We start from the raw sequence: 21,176 nt of genomic DNA on the forward strand, positions 1-21,176 counted from the left end.
GTAGAGAAAGGAAAAGAGAGGTCAACATAAGGAGATGAGGTCTGAGCAGGCAGTAGGGTTGAAAGAGTGACAGACTGCATGCTAAGATGAGGAAAAGGGTGCCATCTTTCTGTCCTGGCTGGCTGAATGGATGGCTATGCCATTTATCCAAATCCCCTGGAAGCTGAGGCAAAAAGGATCATCTTTGCAGATGATACTAAAATCAAAGAGGCTTACAAGCTCAAGAAACCAATAAGAAGCTGAGACCACTAAGCTAGAGAGAATTAGTCAAATCCAGAAACAAGGTTTGTCCACATCCTATAATTCCCCAATAGCTCAGCAAAGGCACTCAGCTATCTGATAAAAATCATCGAAGCACCTAGCCCCTTTTGGTTGTAGCCTACACACTAATGATGCTCAAAGAGATTGCTCTGTCGTGATGTGGCCAAGAAGTATGCATACTGAGCAGTTAACCAGGGCTGGATGAGGTAGACACCACGATCAACAAAGCCTCGTGACCAACCTGACCATGTGCCCTGATCCCTCTCTTACCCTGCACTGCTTAGTTCTTAAGCCTGGCTCTGAACCCCTCACCTTCAAACTTTTGCATTTCTGAGCCATCCAGATGAGAAAGACCAGTCAAGCACTCTGGTAGACCAGGAAAGCCTGCACTGCTAACCATGGTAAGACCAGAACAATAAACAATTCAAACAGGAAAAGAAAACTCAGATGAAACAAAAAGAAAAAAAGAAAAAAGCTGAAATGTCACAGTGCAACGGAAGCTAAGTGTGCTTTTACAAAACAGTCTACAGTGACCTCTAGAGATTTTATTTTAAAATTACAGACTATACAAGGTAAAACTGTGTAAAGAATCTGGATCTAGAGCAGATCACGGAGATCAGCTAGTATATCCCACTCCCTCTGAATCCTAATAAACAAGGTCCGCAGACATCCCATGTCTTCTCCAAGGTCCCACTCAGATGAACGGCAGAGCTGGAAGTAGGACCCAGCCTCCTGAGTTCCTGACCATGACACCATACTGCCTCTGTACATTATACTAACTCATGTCTATGGAGGAAATTCTTGACCTTGTAACTGAAGGTTTCAAACACCACAGCAAGGTAATGGTTTCCTTTTACACTTACTCTGTCTTTGTCATGTAGCATGTCAGCATAGGAGGATCTAAAAAGAAACAAAAGACAGGTCAGAAATCTCTGCTATTAATGATATCCATTTACCTATGAAAGCATTCACATATATAAATGCATTCCTATGTCAGATAGAACAAACAACAAAGTCCATTTTATTTTGTACTTCTTACTGAACTATAATTGACAATGTTACATCAGTTTCAGGTGTGCAACATAGTGATTCACAATTCTATACTCAATGTTCACTAAGTAAATACAGTCACCATACAACATTATAACAAATGTTATTAACTACATTCCCTTTGCTGTACTTTTCATCCCTAACCCAAGCCCATTTAAAACTATTTTAGTAGAGTTATGGGGTGCCTAGGTGGCTCAGTCAGTTAAGCATCTGACTTTGACTCCGGTCATGATCTTCTAGTCTGAGGATTCGAGCCCCGCGTTGGGCTCTGTACTGACAGCTCAGAGTCTGGAGCCTGCTACAAAACTGTGTCTCCCTCTCTCTGCCACTCCTCCACTCACTCTCTGTCTCTCAAAATAAAGACATAAAAAATGTTTAAAAGTAAATAAATAAATAAATAAATCTTAGAGAAAGACATTTACTTTCAGCAAAGAACCTCAGACCTAAAAATGCTCCGGTAGTTAGCCCTGTCACCTCCACCAGCATGCTGATCATGTTATATGTCACACATTTTTTTCTCTCCAGAACTCAGACTCAATTTGTCTAAAACTTTACATAATCTTGCATACATCTGCACATTAGGATAATCACAGATTCAACAGTGCAGAGAGGAATCAGGAAAAGCATATACCTGTTGTACAAGTGAGGGGTATCATGCCCAGCACTTTCCCCTAGGTCATCAGAGAGAACCAAGAGTTTACCAAACTACAGGCGCTGAAAGGAAGAGAGCTGCTTATCCATATTTTCTATCACAGTAATTCACAAATTTGAATAATCTCTGGAAGAATCTGGAAGGGTCTGGGAATCCCCAGAATTCAGCAGGCCCAGCCCAAAGATGCTTTCTAAGAGCTGCAGGTGAGAGCTAAAGCTCTCACTAAACAGAGGACCTCCAGTTTCAGGTCAATGTCAAAATCACTTTTTTTTTTTTTAAGTAGGCTTCATGCCCAACATGGGGCTGAAATTCATGACCCTGAAATCAAGAGTTGCATGCTCTACTGATTGAGCTAGCCAGGCACCCGTGGAGAGCTTAATTTTTTTTTTCTAGAGAGAGAGACAGAGTGCGAGCAGGGGAGGGCAGAGAGAAGAGAGAGAGGGAAATGAATCTGAAACAAGCCCCAGGCTCTGAGCTGTCAGCACAGAGCCCGAAACACGGCTTGAACTCATGAGCTGTGAGATCATGACCTGAGCAAAGTCAGACACTTAACCGACTGAGCCACCCAGTTGCCCTAAGGAGAGCTTATTTTAAATGTAGACTGTGGAGGCACCTGGATGGCTATCAATTGACCTGAGCATCAGACTTTGACTCAGGTCATGATCTCACAGTTTGTGAGTTTGAGCCCCACGTCTGGCTCTGTGCTGACAGCTCAGAACCTGGAGCCTGCTTCAGATTCTGTGTCTCTGTGTCTATCTCTCTGCCCCTCCCCCACTCGTGCTGTCTCTCTCTCTCTCTCTCTCTCAAAATTAAACATTTTTTTTAATAAATAAAAATTCTAAAGAAAAATTTTAATGCAGATTCCCATGATATATGCAAACAGAAAATTGGGCTTGAGTCTGGAAATATGCACTTGAACTGGTTCCCCACACAACTGTGACACAGGCAGTTGATATTTTAAACTTCAAGGAGCACTGTACCAGAAGAATAGCATTTTTTTGTTTTAATGGTACACCATGCTTTTTACATGTGAACCCACCTACGAATGCTTAGTTGAAATCTGGTTCTGTCTTTCCCCACCTTTCAAGAGGCATTTCTGGTCCCATCTTCACAGCCTCACCATCCCCTCTCCCACCACTCCACACACATCACTGTGCCTAAGCACAACCAACCCACTCCATCACTAATATCCAGGAGTTCTGTCTCTGCTGGACACTCTCTTCCCGAAACACTATCCTCTTTTCCATTTACTGGCCATTCCCTCCTGGTTCTCCTGCCTCCTCTATTCCAACATTCTTTCTTCAGCCCTCTGCGTTTCCCATCACACACCTTCCCTCAGAGCCTGCAATCTCTTCCATCTTGAATTCTAACAACTGCAAATTGACTCCAGACCCATGTTTATCTGCCCACTGGTATCTCTACCTGGATGTCCAAACCCAGATACCTAATCTCCATCCCCTTCTCCTCTCCAGCAACACCCATACTTCCGGTGGTCATCCCTGTCATGGAATACAGCTCCTCGTCACCTGAACCAGAAATCTTGGGTGCCTCTGGAATTTTCTCTCTCCTTCCACCACTGAACCAATGAGTTATCAAACTCAAGCTCCCTGAAAGCTATCTCACCACCTCCACTGCCTCACCTGTAGGGTTCCAACATCCACCCAAACGGCTTCTACTCCCTTCAACTCACTTTCCACACTGTTCTCAGTAAATGTTCCAAAATGCTGCCTAATCTTTTTTCTCCCCCATTTAACATCACAATCGCTCAGAAAATGATGTCCAAAATCTTTTGAAAGAAGGTAGTATCTTTAGCCCTTATTCTACACCACACATTGTATTTCACTCACCCATCAAACAGCCCTAAAATAAGGCTTTATAGGGTGAAATGTACATTATTACATGTATCGAGACATAGAGTATCATACTGAGGCTCAAGGAAGTTATGGAGTTTAGCTGATGGCAGAGTTAAGACACAACAGAGCCCAGACTTACCCTCATGCTCCTCTTCCCACGTTTTGCTATGACCCTTCATATGACCCTACCTACCTTTGCAGTACCCTCTCACCACAGCCCTGTTTTTGTACCATATTCCAGATGCCTCGAACTGTTGGCAATCCCCCAAACTGTTACACGTGATCCTGGCTGCTCAGAAAGCAACTTCCCTTCTTCTAGATTTGGAAAATCACTCATTTATCACCCCGCAGCCCAGCTGGTTCTTGCTGCTTTCATGAACTTTTATGCCCATTTCCAGCGGCCTTTCTCCACTGTGTCATGATTTTTTATGTCTGTCTCTTCCACAAAACTTCATCTTCCTTGAGGATGGGAACCTTATCTTCTTCATTAGGTCTGTCACAGTGCTAGTATGTTGTATGCATTTAATGACTGCTAAAAACCAGTAACTCACTCACAGTTTTAAATATTCCTTCCAAAGTCGGGGGGATGGGGCAGGGAATGCATTTTTCACATTTTCCATTGAAGAGAATTTAACCATATGACAAATGTGCCCCCATTTCAGTGACACAAGTAAATGCTTAAATTTCATACTCTTTAGTTTTAGTCATTAGTACTACTGACTTGGGTCCTCTCTGCTCTACTAGACGGATCCTATGAGACCCCAATAAATGACTTTGCCTAACTCCCACACAAACCTACCTGGCTAAGCAGACCTGCTCATGACCAACATCTGCCCTGAATAGAAGCACTGGGTAACGCCCATTCCACATTTGGATGGGATTCTTGGGCTCATGCTTTGAGATCAAGTGCCCCACCCAGCTGCAACCAATGGTGAGCACGCCCCTGTTACCTTGCAATCTCCTGGTGGTAATCATAGTGCTCATCTTCTTCCAACCACTCCACTGATCCAGTGGTGGGATTGGCCCGCCCGCAGAAGACTTTCATGGTGCCAATCAGCTTCTCAGTTTTAGCACAGAAAAGCAGCCTTGCCAGCTCACTTCTTGTGGACAGGTCTAATTGTCAGAAATCTATTCACATCATAAATGCCCAAAGCGTAAAGAGAAGTAATTTTAAAGACCAAAAAAAAAAAAAAAAAGGGAAAAAAAATCATAAAATAGACAAGTGTCAAAGCCACTGAAATTATTTGTTAATCAGTATTTTAGGGGCACCTGGGTGGCTCAGTAGGCTAAGTGTCCGACTTCAGCACACGCATGTTCTCATGGTTCGTGGGGCTGAGTCCTATGCTGAGGCTCTGCACTGACAGCGTGGAGCCTGCTTGGGATTCTCTCTCTCCTTTTCTCTCAAAATAAATAAGTAAACTTAAAAAAAAATCAATATTTTCATCTTTCCAGCAAGAGTTATTTGGTTTTACGTTCAGCATATAACATCAAAAACTATAATACATAAATTCGTAAAGCTGTCTGGAAACTCTGGCAGTAATCAGTGATTTTAGATTAAATGAGCCTCACAGGTGCATTTGGATGCAGCCTCAAGGTAAAGGCAGATGAGAAGAGAAATAGAGCAAAATGAAACAGGTGGTTAACTGGAAAGGAGAAACAAAGAGACTGGGGTAGTGCTTAAGTGTGTTAGTTTAAGGAAAAATACAAGCAATTCAAACAAACTAGGAAAACTTTCATCAAAACACATAGATCACAGCTATTAGGAAGTGTGGATAATCCCAAAAATATTATGTTGATCCAAAAAATAAGCAAATAACAGGATACATGCAGGATTACATTTTTATAAAATTTATAATGATGCCAAACAATGTATTCTTCAGGGATCACGCTAAAAAGCACAGCAGGGAAAGGGCAGTGGTGACCCATAAGAGGGAAGGGGAAAGGCTGGGATCAAGGAGGGCCATACAGGGGTCTTCAAAGTAAGGGTACTGTTTCTTCTAAAATGAAGTGGGGGTGGGGGTAGTGCCTGGGTGGCTCAGTCGGTTAAGCATCTGACTTTGGGTCAGGTAAGCCCAAGCCCCCAACTGCTGAAAGCAGAGAGCCCACTTAGAATCCTCTGTCCCCCTCTCTAGGCCCCTCCCCCACTTGCATTTTCTCTTTCTCAAAAATAAACCTTAAACAAAAAATAAAACTGGGTGGTGTCCTTCTTTATGACTTACCACTTTTAATAATGATTACTTCTTACCGACTCAATATTTGACTTAAAAACTAATTTTTAAAAATTCTTCACCAAAAGATGTATGGCTGGCTCAGTTGGAAGAGTGTGCAACTCTTTTTTAATTAATGTTTTTACTTATTTTTGAGAGACACAGAGAGACAGCACGAGCAGGGGATGGTCAGAGAGAGGGAGATACAAAATCTGAAGCAGGCTCCAGGTTCTGAGCTAGCTGTCAGCACAGAGCCCAACTCGGGGCTTGAACCCACAAACCGTGAGATGCTGAGCCAAAGCCGACTGACTGAGCCACCCACTCAGGTGCCCCAAGAGTGTGCAACTCTTGATCTTGGATTTTTGAGCTCAAGCTCCACATTGAATATAGATTAAATAATTAAAAAAAAAATCATCTTAAAAAATCCTTCAAATTTTCCAGATTCGTCCTGTATGTTCTATTTCTGCAGAGATCTGTTTCTGACAGAAACACCACAGCTCAAAGTCTGAAGGCACCTCTCAGCAGGTACAGGCACTACCAGCACCCTCCCTCCTACCTTCAGAAAACCTCAAGTGTTCTATACTCCCCTTCATTCTTGTTAAACACTGTTCTATGTTCAGCAAACCTTAGAAAGAATGCCTACTCCATAGGTCCCTAAACGTCCCTAAGGCATTTTACTGACCAGAGTTTTTGCCTTTCTTCAAAGTTATTTAGGCTAAACACTTAATTCTTATAAAAGAGGATGGGAAAACATCTTTTCTGAAAAGACTCAGGCAGTCAGTGGTCCGGTTCAAAGTAGTCAATTTGTCCTTCAGTGAAACTCTACTTCTAAAAACCTCAGTATACTCATCCTCTCATCTAGTGGCTCCCAAGCTTTCTGGCAACACCAGAAAGAAATATACTTTATGTAAAGACACAACACACATATGTACATGTGCACTAAACAGTATTTAGTCTTCCTATGGGCAAAGCCCTTTGATACATTCTACAGTATTTCTTTTTTTTTTTTTTTTTTTTAGTTTACTTATTTGAGAGACAGAGAGAAAACACATGCATGGGCAAGTTTCTCTCGAAAGGATCCCAAGCAGGCTCTGCACTGTCAGCGCAGAGGCTGATGCGGGACTCAAAGTCTGTAACTGAGCCAAAATCAAGAGTCGGACACTCAACTGACCGAGTCACCCAGGCGCCCCTCATTATTCTTTTTAAATTGATGATCCACTAAGCTGATTTCACAATTTTTTCCAATGTTTATTTTTTATTTTTGAGAAACATTTTTTAATGTTTATTTTTGAGAGGCAGAGAGAAAGGATCTAAAACAAACTCTGCACTGTCATCACAGAGCCTGATGCAGGGCTTGAATTCACGACCATGGGATCATGATCTGAGCTTAACCGAATGAACCACCCAGGTGCCCCTGATTTCACTTTCTACCTGTGAGTTGCAACCCATAGATTAAAAAATATTTTTTTAGCATTTATTTATTTTTGATAGACAGAGAGGCAGAGCATGAGTAGGGGAGGGAGAGGGGTTGGGAGAGGGAGACACAGAATCCAAAGCAGGCTCCAGGCTCTGAGCTGTTAGCACAGAGGCCGATGTGGGGCTCGAGCTCATGATCTGTGAGACTGTGAACCTGAGCTGAAGTCAGACCCTCCACCGACTGAGCCATCCAAGCACCCATACAACCTATAGGTTAAAAAGCTTTGCTGCAATCAGCTGTGAACCTCTATGTTAATTTTTTTTAAAGAGTATCTCCAACTATCAGAATCTGTAATGCGCTTTAGAGAAGTGTGTCCAAAAAATGCCACAGTAGAAAGAAATGACCATATCTGGCTGAATGTTCAGAAAAGGCTTAAAAGATGGGCTAGGATTTGGATGAGCATGGGAGGGGGAGGGCACTTCACCAGATCAGAAAGGCTCAGCCAGGCATGCACCGTTAATTAACCAGTTTAGCTGAAGTGAAACTGAACAAGAGGCAAGCCTGGGTGGCTCAGTCGGTTAAGTTTCTGACTTCAGTTCAGGTCATGATCTTACCGCTTGTGGGTTCGAGCCCCGCATCAGGCTCTGTGTTGACAGCTCAGAAAAAGTTGCTGCGGCCAAGATCAGACAACCTTAAAAAAAGAAAAGAAACTGAACAAGGGGTCAAACAAGTCAGTGGGGTACATACTGTGCAGAGTCCCAAAACCCTTATCCTGGGGGCCATGTGAGATCAATTCTGAGGTTAAAAGTGTAATACAGAACTCTAATCTATGGAATTCCCTCTTTCTATGTGCTTTTGCTTAAGCTATAAATAGGACTATAGTTTTTCCATAACCAGTAAACTAGTTACTAGTTTACATAAATTTACATAAATGCTTGAGGATGGGAACCATGTCTTGTAACCTCTTTGAGTGAGTACTACACATCTTCTACAGATAAACCCCTTTTACTATTATGACTTGTCCTCTCCCAAAAGGGCCTCACATTCCAGATTTGGGTGCTGCTTTGACCCCTTCCTCATACTACAAGACTTGTGAACTCACAGGATAGTTTACAAGGCGAGAATGGAAACCACCATGCCAAGCCCTAAGTGGATTACCAGTCAGATTTCAGAGCAGATATTTGCTTCATTCATTCAAAGTCTAGTAAAATTTATACAATGCCAGACACTGCGTTGGGGACTGGTCAACTCCCATAAACAAAATAAAGGAGATCTTTATCCTCCAAGAGACTAGATTCTAATAAGGGAGAGACTAAATATACAATATAAACTATGTTAGGGCGAGAAAGGAAAGAGGCAGGGTGATATGAAGAGAATTAACAAGGTTATAGAAAGACTCTCTGAAGAAGACTGCTTTAAGTTGAGCCCTACAAGGTAAGAGAGAGGAGTAGTTTTTATGTTTCTGGAAACCTTACCCCTACTTTTCCAAGAAAAAGCCCTAAAGGGAAAAAGAACTGTGTACATAAGCAAAACCGACAAAAGCCTGAGTAACTGAAGCACTTCCAGCAAAAGTACTGAGTAACGATAGATTAAGCGTGGACTACTGCAAATCACACTGGACCATGTTGGCTTCGGAAAGGTGTTTGGATACTGTTCTTACCGCACTGGGAACCACTGAAGGGTCTTAAGCACAAAAATGTCCACGTCAGATGTACGCTTTTTAGGGCCCTTCTGGCTAGGGTAGTGAATGGACTGATTTCCAACTACTCAGAACACAGTGACTGGGAAAAGCGAACCCATCAGCAGCTCCCTGAATCAGAGAAGCGCGGGCCAGTTAAGGGTGTGATGGCTGGATCTTCGTTATGATTGCGGTTCGAATTTCTGTAGCTGAAGGGAGACACCAAGTACTAAAATCCAGGTCTCGGTAGAGATCACCCTACAGAAGGGCAGAGTCGGGGCCCAACGGTATCCCAGTTCTGTTGGCGGCCCAGTTGCTCCGAACTGTCCCATACGGACTTTAGAAAGGTCCTCGAGAGTCCAGAAAAGACGCATACCCCGGCGGCCTAGAACGCCCACGCCAGGTCCGTCGGCCGGAGCCGCTGGACAGAGGGCCGGGTGATGGCTGCACCGGGACTCTAACTGCAACCCAACCTACCCAACCTACCCAGCGCCTCACCCGCCGCAGGTACAGCTCTGTTCACTTCCGCCGCCACCTCCACCACGCCGAAGCTGGCGCGCGGGGGCGGGATCTCTCAGGGTCCGCTGAGCATGCCGGGAGCGAGGCCGGAAGCGGAACTTAAAGGCTCTCCCATGGGACCCCGCGGGTTCCCAGAGTCCTCCGTGACAGCTGGTATGGAGGCCGGCAGGACTGCAGTGCTTCGCGTGAAGCGGAAGCGCAGCGCAGAGCCTGTCGAAGCTCTTGTTCTCTCTTGTAAACGCCTGCGGAGCGGCGCAGTCGAGTCGGCGGCCCATCCTCCCGAGGATGTGGAAAGAGGACTGGAGAATAATGTCTTCCAGTTGGTGGCCACCGTGCGCTCCCAGGTATTGGGCGGGATGGTGCCGGTGTTTGAAGGGGATCTTAGGGTGCAGCCGGGGGAGGGGGTGTGGGGCTGGGAATTGTATCCCTGACCCCTTGACGAACCGACTACTTACGCCGGCTTCTCTTCACTACCACCTTCCAGGAGGAGCCAGTCCAGGCGCTCGTTCGAGCCGCCCTCCGGCCTTCCCGGGGCAGCCAGCAGCGTATCCGCCGAGAACTCCGCGCTTCGGCTCAGGAGAGCCGACAGGAAGGCCGCTACAGGGTGATCTCTAGCCGCCGATCCTCAGGAATTCCGTCGGGTAGCCCAGAGTCCGAAGACGCGCTGGGAAACCCAAAAGCCACGGAGGACGCAAGCTTCCAGCTGTTCGACCTAGTTCACGAGGAAGGAGACGCAGAGACTGCCGCCGCCGCCGCCGCCGCAGTCTCCTCCAAAGTGAGTACCCGCCCGGAGCAGAGCGCTGGGCTTCCGCGGACAGATAGTGCCAGGAGTCTGGGCGTTAAGGCAGCACACAGTCAAGAGAAGGCACACGGCTTCGCCTTACTGATGGATGATCAGCCGAGATAATCTCCTTTTACAGATTAGGTTATTCATTCAACACTTATTTACTGAGTGTCCACTATGTGCCAGGCATTGTTCTTAGGTTCTGTGGATATGGCTTTGAGGACTTAACATTCAGGTAGAGGAGAAAAACTAAACAAATTTAATAAGGGCTGTACAGGGAAGGGAGGGACAGGAAAAGGGTGGTTCCATTTCAGAGAGGGTCTCAGAAAATGACATTTCAGTGAGGACTTGGAGGAGGTGAATGGCAAAACACTGTGGATATGTGAGGGAAAAGCAGTTTGGTGTTTTCAAGATCATTGTGCCTGGAGCTCAGTGAACTGGGGGAGAAGATAAGGAATTTGGGAAAGGATTCTTGTTTGACCCTGAAGGTACATTTGTTTTCATTTTGTTTTAACGAGAGAGAGAGGCCGAGAGATGGAGAGACCGAGACCAGAGCAGGGCAGGGGCAGACAGACAGACAGATACAGAATCCAATGCAGGCTCCAGGCTCTGAGCTGTCAGCACAGAACCCTACATGGGGCTCAAACCCATGAACCCGAGATCAGGACCTGAGTAAGACACTTAACTGACTGAGCCACCCAGATGCCCTGATCCTGAAGGTACTTTAAGGACACATTGCCTTTCACCCTTAGCTCGGTAATTACTGGAGGGTTTTGAGCAACATAAAGATAAAACAAATAGAAAAACTCATCAAAGGAAGGTTAAAGGACTAGTCTTCCCTAGTGAATCAAGTTTGAGGCAGATTTAAGTCTAGAATGCAAGTCTTTTCATATTTAATTCAGTGTTCTTTCCATTGTTAGACTTACTAAATTTGTTTTGTACTAAAGTCCCAAAAAATAAAGTTTACCACATGTATTCAGACTATAGAAATAGAAAACTGTCAAACTAAGGTTTCCCCATATTTATGAGCATTAAAAAAAAAATAAACTTGGGGCATCTGGGTGGCCCAGTTGCTTAAGCCTCTGACTTTGGCTCAGGTAATGATCTCATGGTTCATGAGTTCAAGCCTCACATCAGGCTCTCTGCTGTCAGTATAGACCCTCTTCAGATCCTCTGTCCCCTTTGCTCTCTGCCTCTCCCCCGCTTGCATACTCTGTCTCTCTCAAAATAAACTTAAAAAAAAAAACTTAATCAGCTTCACTCTTCACTCCTTTTAAGTTTTTGAGGTTTAAAAACTGAAATTTTGGGACACCTGGGTGGCTCATTGAGTTAAGTGTCTGACTTCGGCTCAGGTCATAATCTCGTGGTTCATGAGGTCAGGCTCTGTGCTGACAGCTCAGAGCCTGGAGCCTGTTTCAGATTCTGTGTCACCCTCTCTCTCTCTGCCTCTATCCTGCTTGTGCTGTGTCACTCTCTCTCTCTCTCCCCCCCAAAAATAAACATTAAAAAAATTTTAATAAATAAAAACCGAAATTTTAATTCCAAATACATCAAGCAAAAAACATTTAATCATGATGCTTGGATAACAATTTGTGCATGGTGACGATAGCCACATCTTTTACCAAATTAATTGAAAATTGATTTATGAGTTACAAGTCAAATAACTTTAAAGTAAACCAGGGTCGCCTGAGTGGCTCCGTTGGTTGAGTGTCCGACTTCGGCTCAGGTCATGATCTCACGGTTTGTGGGTTTGAGCCCCACGTTGGGCTCTGCGCTGACAGCTAGCTTGGAGCCTGGAGCCTGCTTCAGATTGTGTACCTCCCTCTCTCTCTGTCCCTCCCCTGCTCGCACTGTCTCTCTGTCTCTCAAAAATAAATAAAAAACATAAAAAAAAAGAAAAAAAATAAAGTAAACCAATGTTCAGTGGAATCAAATCAATCAAAGAGCTCATTCAATTTTATAAGAAAAACTAGTATATAAACTGATGAAGGATGTGAACACAGACTTCCAAACAATGTAATTAAAACTAAACACATCAAAAATGTTTGCATGTCAGAAAGCAGGACATCCAGCTTGCCAGTAGATACCTTCATTTTCCATGTGAAGAAAGAGCAATTTAAAAGTGGGCGATGTTGAGAAAGGCAAGATTTTTGTTCAGAAGTGGGCCCAGTGTCTTACTCTTGAAACAAGAGGCAAGGCAAACACAAGGCTAAGTCAAATCTCCATGGTCCATTTGGGTGAAAGGTAGGACAGGCCGCTGGATTTTCTTACAGAGATGGCAACAAGAACAAAGGCAACACTGGGGAAAAGTGACACCGATGGAGTATCTAGGTAATCTCAAGAAGTACATCCCTGGACTAGAAATGATCTTCACTGACATTAAGAAGACAGGGAAAAGGGCAGACTTGATAGCTTATCTCAAAAGAGCTACTAAGGAGTAATAATTGGCCACTACCTTATTTATTAGAAAGCAAAAATGTCTCATGTCTCTTTTTATAGGTACCATAAATATTTTTTTAATATTTATTTGAGAGAGGGAGTGCAAGTGGGGGAGGGACAGAGAGAGTAGGAGAGAAAATCCCAAGTGGGCTCTGTGCTGTCAGTGTAGAGCCCAACAGGGGGCTCAATCACAAACCAGGAGATCATGACCTGAGCCAAAATCCAGATGCTTAACCGCCCCTCAGGACTGTCTTTTAAAACAGCTATTCAAAAACACAGCTGTAGAATTAATCAAAGGTTTAAAAAAATACTTGCCCATAGTAATTATTTTTTAAAAAATGGATTTAAGCTGAAAGCAGACTTGGGGTTTTATGTCTAGTAGACTAGCAGGGGAAAGGTTGATAGCACTGCTGGCAAAGCTATGATTAAAATGGTACATGATTGGGGCGCCTAGTGGCTCAGGTGGTTAAGTGGCCGACTTCGGCTCAGGTCTTGATCTCATGATCTGTGAGTTTGAGCCTCACATCAGGCTCTGTGCTGACAGCTCAGAGCCTGGAGCCTGTTTCACATTCTGGGTCTCCTCTCTCTGCCCCTAGCCTGCTCACTCTCTGTCTCTCAAAAATAAATAAAATAAAATAAAAATAAAATGGTGCATGATTATAGTGTTTAAAATTGATGCAAGGCTTTTGGAAAGCAGCATGGCTTTAAATATCAGCATTTCTAAAAATAGCTTGGGACCTATTTTAAAACTACTTCAATTTTTTTTAATTGTTTTTAAAAATGTTTTTATTTTTGAGAAAGTATACATGCATATGCATGTGTGCAAGTCTGGGAGGGGCAGAGAAAGGAGACAGAGATTCCAGATCAGGTTCTGAGCACTGTCAGAGCAAAGCCTCATGTGGGGCTTGAACCCATGAACTGTGACATGACCTGAACTGAAGTCAAAGACTCAACTGACTGAGCCACCCAAGCACTTCTATTTAAATTTATTGTATTGCTTGGATTCTAAGCCATCCACACATAAAGAAACTTAACAAAAGTAATGACAGCATTTTTTGCCACATTTCTCATTAATTTGACACCATTTAAACTTTAAGCAAACAAAGTACTATTTAATAGGAAATCTTAAAAAGTGAAAAAGTTCTGGGACACCTGAGTGGCTCAGTTGTTAGAGCTTCCGATTTTTGATTTTGGCTCAGGTCATGGTCTCAGGGTCATGTGATCAAATGCAAGCGCCCAGGTCAGGCCCGCACTAAACACAGAGCTTGCTTAAGGTTCTCTTGCTCTATATATCTTTATATATTTTTTTAAAGTGAAAAGGCTTAGTTCATTTTATCAAGTGATCTCAACCCCAGGATTTATCCTAGGGAAATAATTCAGCAGAAGCAAACCGCTGTGGTACTAACAAAAGCTACTATTGGTTTATAAGTAATTACTGTGCATTAAGCACCATGCTAAGTACTTATTATGTTTTCTTTTAATTTAACTCATTTCATTCCTCATGCAAACTCTATGAGGTAGGTATTTTATCCCCATTTTTCAAATGCAGGAAACAACACGTTCATTGCAGCATTGTATATGTAGGGTAAAAACTATGAGAAATTGACATACTTAACTACCTTTACCATTAGAGTGATAACCATAAAGACTGGCAAGATAGGATGTATGTTTATACCAGCATACACATAGACTAAAAAAGAATTTTTCTTTTTTTAAAATAATATATGTTCTTTATAGAAATTTTGAAAAAATACAGGAGGGGCACCTGGGTGGCTCAGTTGGTTAAGCCACCAACTTCAGCTCAGGTCATGACTTTGCGGTTCATGGGTTTGAGACCCATGGCGGGCCCTGTGCTGCTTGCTCAGAGCCTGGAGCCTGCTTCAGATTCTGTGTCTCCTCTTTCTACCTCCTTCCCAGCTTGTGTTCTCTATCTCTCTCAAAAATAGATAAACATTTAAAAAAGAATTTATTTTTAAGAAAAAATACAGGAAAGTACAAAGGGGAAAAAATCACCCATTATACTCCCATAAGAAAGGTATTGGAATAAAATCGGTTTATTGTCTTCAGAGTATAAAATTCTATGGCATTTTTCTGTTTGCTAGTCTTTGTAAATATTTTAATGGCTGCATAATTTGCTGAACTAAGGGTGGGGGGCTTGTGAATTAGAGCCAGAACTTTGTTGTGAACAGCTTTGAGGTTGGCCAAGGGCCTGCACAAAAACTGACATCTCTAGTTCCTTTTGACTTTGGAGCAAGGAAATTAATTCTTCTAAGTCCAGTCTCCCTTTAGCTGCCTTAGCTATGCAGCACACCCCATTCCCCCCAGAATGGTATCTGGTTTGAGCTACACAGCCTCCTCCGATGAACCCCTTGAGAGGGGTCATTTGTAGCATGTCCCCCTGGGTTTGCAAATTGACCTGTGCTACTCTGGATGATGCAGCCTGTGGCACTCGAGTACCTCTTCCCTGGGCCAGTTCTATTCTGGGGCAATCTATCCTGAGCTGTTCTTTCTAGCAGAAGGATTATAGGGGAGTTCACTCCTGGTTTGTGATTAAAATTGAGACATCACTGGGGAACCTGGGTTGGTCAGTCAGTTAAGTGTCTGACTTTGGCACAGGTCATGATCTCATAGTTCATGAGTTTGTGCCCAACATCAGACTCTCTGCTGTCAGTGCAGAGCCCACTTCAGATCCACTGTCTCCCTCTCTGCTCCTCCCCTGCCTCACACACACACTTTCTTGAAAATAAACAAGCATTTAAAAAATATTGGAGGGGCGCCTGGGTGGCTCAGTTGGTTAAGTGTCCGGCTTCGGCTCAGGTCATGATCTCATGATTCGTGGGTTCGAGCCCCGCATCGGGCTCTGTGCTGACAGCTAGCTCAGAGCCTGGAGCCTGCTTCAAATTCTGTGTCTCCCTCTCTCTCTGATCTTCCCCTGCTCCAGCTGTCTCTCTCTGTCTCTCAAAAATAAATAAAAGAAACATAAATAAATAAATAAATAAATAAATAAAATTTAAAAAAAAATACTGGAAAACAAAAAAGCAGGACCTCATTGTGGGCAAGCCAGGTGGTGGTAGTCAGGAGTCCAGGAATCGCCTTTGCACACCTATAGGAGGCCACACAAAATGCAGATCCCTAAGGGAAGAGCATCATACTGAAGGAGCTTAAACAGTGTGGCGACAAGACTAGCCTCGGCTCCCCCTCTTCCCAGGCCCATCTTCCCATGTGCTCTCTTCTGTCAGCCAAGCACAAAAGGATGGGAGCCTACCTTAAGTGTCTATCTCAAAAGAAAAACTACACATTAAGTTTTTAGAGATAATTAACTTTTTAACTTCATTGCTAATTAAGAAGAGACTTGTAGGACATGGGGATAAGAATCTTGACTCTAACATAGACAACTGTAGAGAGGCTTCCTTCACTCAAATCTTAGATTCCTCCTTTGGAACATCCATGGTTTAGATTATGTATGTATTATCTCTTGATTTCTTTACAGACCTCTGACCCAGAAGTGATCCTCTGCAATTCCATAGAGTTGATCCGTGAGCGGTTGGCTGTATCTGAGGATGGACCAAGAATTGGACACCAGGAGGAACAGAAGGATGACTATGTATATGACATTTACTACTTGGAGATGGCCACTCCAGGATGGATTGAGAACATCCTCTCCGTGCAGCCCTACAGCCAGGAGTGGGAACTGGTAAGGGGACGCATGAGGGTGAGGGGCCTGAGGTTGCCTAAGCAATTCTCTGGTCAGGGTGCTTTGTGTCCACTGGGTTCAAGATTGTTCTTACCTCTTGTCCTTTTTTAAATGGAAACATTTAGGGGTGGCTGGGTGGCTTATTCAGTTGAGCATCCAACTTCAGTTCAGGTCATGATCTCCTGGTTCGTGGGTTCGAGCCCCCGCATCGGGCTCTGTGTTGACAACTAGCTTGGAACCTGGGGCCTGTCTTCAGATTCTGTGCCTCTCTCTCTCTGACCTTTCCCTGCTTGCACTGTGTCTCTCTCTCTCTCTCTCAAAAATAAATAAAACATTAAATTTTTTTTTAATGGAAGCATTCATTCTAAATGCTTCCTAGGAATCTGGGTTTAGTGCAAAAAATTTTTGGAAACAACAGTCTACACTGATAATTTTTACACTTAATAGATCTTTTACAAGGTTTCCAATATCATTTTTATTGTTTATACCATCCGATCTTGGTGAAAAACATGAGGGCTTATAATAAAATAAAGAGAAAATAAACCAGAAATTCTTAACATGAGTGGTAATAAGATCTTTTTTTAAAATTGTATCTTAAAAGTGAGGAAGCCTTGGATAAGGAAAGTTAACATTCTGGGACGCCTGGGTGGCTTAGTCCGTGTAGTGTCTGACTTTGGCTCAGGTCATGATCTCACAGTTCGTAGGTTCGAGCCCTGCATTGGGCTCTGTGCTAACAACTCAGAGCCTGGAGCCTGCTTCAGATTCTGTGTGTGTGTGTGTGTGTGTGTGTGTGTGTGTGTGTGTGTGTCTGTCTGTCTGTCTGTCTGTCTGTAGCTCTCTTTCTTCCCTACTCACTCTCTGTCTTTCAAAAGTAAATAAATGTTAAAAAAAAGTTGTTAATTTTATTTTTACATTTTTTAGTGTGCTCTATACCTATTGTGGGGCTCACACTCATGACCCCAAGATCAAGAGTCATATGCTTTACTGATTGAGCCAGCCAGGCACCCCTTGACATCATTTTTTTTTAAGTTTATTTATTTTGAGAGAGAGAGAAAGCGTGCCCATGCGCACATGAGAAGAGGAGGGGCAGAGAGAGAGTCACAAGCAGGGTCCTTACTGTCAGCACAGAGCCTGCCAGGGGCCTTGATCTCTTGAACCACAAGATCTTGACTTGAGCCAAAAATCAAGAGTCAGTTGCTTAACTAACTAAGTCACCCAGGTGCCCCTGACATCATTATTCTTTTTTTCCACCAGCAGAGGAGGGGCTGGCGGGGTGGGGACAGAGGATCTGAAGCAGGCTTCGCACTGACAGCAGTGAGCACAATGTGGGGCTCGAACTGAGGCACTATGAGATCATGACCTGAGCAAAAGTTAGGTGCTCAACTGAGCCACCCTGGCATTCCAATTCTTTTTTGTTGATGTTGTTTGTTTATTTTGAGAGAGTGAGACAGAATCCCAAGAAAGATCCATGCTCAGTGTAGAGCCTGATGTAGGGCTCTACCTCACAACCATGAGATCACAACCTTAGCCAATATCAAGAGTAGGACACTTAACCAGCTGAGCCAGTCAGGCGCCCGTGACATTATCATTCTTAAAACAAATTCTAAAATGGTGAGAGACATATTTATCCCATACCTGCACTGCAACCATAGTCTCACAGTCAAGCAGCCATCTTGGATCATTGCAGAGCCCCTCTTCCTGGCCCTCACACTCAAGTTTTGGTTCTGATTTTTGGCATCACCCATAATCCATTTAATCCCTTTCCCACCTGGCTATCCTTCTTAAGTTTGAAGATCACTGCCATCATCTGCTAAGAGCTGTCTCTCCTCTCCAGCCTGCTGTGTTCCCTTCTGGTGGAGCTTATCCTATCTTATCAGGATTGTGATGCCTGGAGCTGGACTCTGGGGAATAGGGCTGGTTTCACAATCTTGTAGCCTAAGGTTACTCTAGTCTCTTGTGCAACAGACTCAAAGCAGCTCCTAGGCTGCCTCTTTTTCACACAGTGCTCTTAAATGATTTCTAAGTTGGTCTGCTAATAGTTTCCTGCCTACAACCTTAGAGGTTTTGACTTACACTCATGACTGTGTTGAGATGTGCAGGTGAATGATGACCAGCAACCAGAAGACATTTATGAAGATGATGATGATGAGAACAGTGAGAGTAACTGGCGCAATGAGTACCCAGAAGAGGACAGTGATGGAGATGAAGATTCCAGAGGTACATGGGTGGCAGCCTTGGATGGGAAGGGACTGGTGGGATCCAAGACAGGTGTGAGCACAGTTCACATACATCTTAACTGGCTTTTCTTCTCTGCCACTGAGTTCCCAACAACTCACCCACAAGCCATTGGAGCTCTAGGGGCCCCAAGGACCAGTGTTTCCAGGGGGTCTGCTGGGGTTTTAATGTCAGTCAGACCTGGGTTCAAATCCTTGGTTCTGTCATTGCCTATCTGTGGGTCTTGGGGACATGAACTCAACCTTGCTGAGCCTCATCCTGTCTCCAGAAAACAAGAGAATATTTCACTAACCTCAGTGGTGGAGATTAAGGGAAACATCTAGTTCAGTGTCTTGCTCAGTCAGGAAAGTGTTAGAGAGGTTTGCCAGTAGTAGCAGAGCTAGGATTTTGACATATCAGTTATCTAACTTCTCAAGAAGCTGCTGTGTTTGTACTATTTTGAGAAAGCTGCAACACAGATATGGTACCCCAGGGAAAGAGGAAGAAAAGATACTCATGATAAAGTTCCTTCAATGATTATGTTCTTTGTGCCAACCAAAAGAACTTCTTGGTCTCTGTTAACAGAGGAACAATTAAAGTATGGAATATTCTTTTGGGGAAGTGCCTGTGATATGTTAAAAGCAGATGTGAAATTATATTTACAGTATGACTACAACTATTATAACAAAAAAAATCTTATACTTAGGGGAGAAATGAAAAAATATTCCAGTGTTTAGGGACTTGGTTTAGATGGTAGAGATTGCCAAAAATAGGATTGCCTTTTTTTTTTCTTTGTTAATTTTTGAGAGAGGGAGAGCACAAGCAGTGCAGAGGAAGGGGACAGAGAAACTAAAGGACTCAAATTCACAAACCATGAGATCATGACCTGAGCCAAAGTAAGATGCTTAGTTGAATAAGCTACCCAGGCGCCCCCCTCACCCCCACTTTTCTTAATTCAAAATTCTCTTTACTAAGCAAATATTTTAGAATAGAGAACAAAAAAACCAGACCTTCGTGAGATGGTAAAAGTTGTCATGGTCACCTAGAAACTCAGAGCCCATTTCTTTTATCATTCTAGACTCTGATGAATACGGCAGCTTCAGTGAAGAGGAAAGGGGCAACAGCAGACCACAGATGTGGAGCAAATACCCTTTGGATGTGCAGAAGGAGTTTGGCTATGACAGCCCCGATGACCTGGATTCAGACTGATGATCCTGAGAGATCTATGAGGTTCTATCACAGGCCCTTGCAGGCTCTGACTGCAGCTTCAGCCACCCTAGTAACATCCTTGGGTTTCTTAGCATAACAAGTAGAAGGAAAAAGCATGTCCAACAGCACCTTTCTACCAGTGAAAACCTGTGCTAAAGGAGTATATCTTTTTCAGTAACAGTAGGGCCCCTTTGCCTCAATCAAAAGTGACCCTATAGTCTGAAAAAAAAAAATTGCTGTAAAAATGAAACTTCCTGGTCTGAGGATTTTCCCATTCTCCTCCTACACTAAGGCCAGTAAGTGGAGGAGGGGCTCCTGTTTCCTTAGCACTAAGATTTAGCTCCTGTACTACCAGGCCACCTGCCTCTGGTTGAAGCCTTTCTTTTGCTGGAATCTCGAAGGGCTACAGTGGATCCCTTATAGCAGCATAGACTGGATAGTTGTGGCCATAGAGAGGAAAGTGGAATTTGCCTGTCCTCTGAGAGGTTTGAAGTTAACAGCTGTCTCTACCTCCCTGCTTCCCAACTCTGATAATGGCTGTAAAGACTGCTGTCTTCCTTTGGCACTGGTGCCAGAGAGAACAGGGTATGTATGAATGTGATACTCTTGTGTTTAATAAAAACTAACTTTAAATATGGGAGAAAGTAATTCTTTGAAAACCTTTTATTTTTTTTTTAGAGAGACAGTGTGAGTGGGGGAGGAGCAGAGGAAGAGAGAGAATCTTAAGCAGGCTCCACGATCAGCAGAGCCTGACACGGGCTCAATCCCACAACGGTATGATCATGATCTGTGCCGAAATCAAAAGTTGGCTGTTCAATGGACGGAGCCACCCAGACACCCCTCAAAAACCTTTTTTATAAAATATTGTTTGAATGTTTGTTCATTTTTGAGACGGAGAGAGGGGGAGATACAGAATCTGAAGCAGGCTCCAAGCTCTGAGCTGTCAGTACAGAGCCCAACACAGGGCTCGAACTCATGAATGGTGAGATTATGACTTGGACGCTTAACCAACTGATTCATTCAGCTGCCTCCCCCCTAAAAAACCTTTTAAATCTGAATGGCTTTACATGTTTTCCCATTGTACTTCCTATCTCCCATCCCCACTCTCCACCAAAAATGGGGGGGGGGGTGGTTAGTAAGACCGCAGTTTCAGGATTGACCTTGGACACTAAGGACTTTAGGCAAGTGAGGAAAAGAAA

General features: G+C 43.7%; 2 protein-coding genes and 1 pseudogene across 4 annotated transcripts in view; 2 read left to right on the plus strand and 1 right to left on the minus strand.

Moving 5' to 3' along the window:
* The window catches only part of PRMT7 (protein arginine methyltransferase 7), a 43,603-nt gene extending 35,509 nt beyond the window's left edge, over positions 1–8,094 (minus strand). For all 3 annotated transcript variants that reach the window (XM_029926471.1, XM_029926470.1, XM_029926469.1), the window contains exons 1-3: positions 8,055–8,094; positions 4,767–4,944; positions 1,125–1,161 (exon numbers count right to left, since the gene is read on the minus strand). In XM_029926471.1, the coding sequence (XP_029782331.1) occupies positions 1,125–1,161; positions 4,767–4,861 (132 nt within the window). In that variant the 5' untranslated portion in view covers positions 4,862–4,944; positions 8,055–8,094. The remainder of the gene's footprint in view (positions 1–1,124; positions 1,162–4,766; positions 4,945–8,054) is intronic.
* Positions 8,095–9,752: 1,658 nt separating this feature from the next.
* Positions 9,753–20,615, plus strand: SLC7A6OS (solute carrier family 7 member 6 opposite strand). Its single transcript, XM_029926473.1, has 5 exons — positions 9,753–9,981; positions 10,122–10,412; positions 16,351–16,554; positions 18,654–18,771; positions 19,847–20,615. The coding sequence occupies exons 1-5, from the start codon at positions 9,793–9,795 to the stop codon at positions 19,975–19,977; spliced, it is 933 nt and encodes a 310-aa protein (XP_029782333.1). The 5' UTR covers positions 9,753–9,792; the 3' UTR covers positions 19,978–20,615.
* LOC115280880 lies at positions 12,406–12,949 on the plus strand (annotated as a pseudogene).
* Positions 20,616–21,176: the final 561 nt, after the last annotated feature.

The sequence above is a fragment of the Suricata suricatta genome, chromosome 16, assembly GCF_006229205.1.
Source record: "Suricata suricatta isolate VVHF042 chromosome 16, meerkat_22Aug2017_6uvM2_HiC, whole genome shotgun sequence".
Taxonomy (NCBI): domain Eukaryota; kingdom Metazoa; phylum Chordata; class Mammalia; order Carnivora; family Herpestidae; genus Suricata; species Suricata suricatta.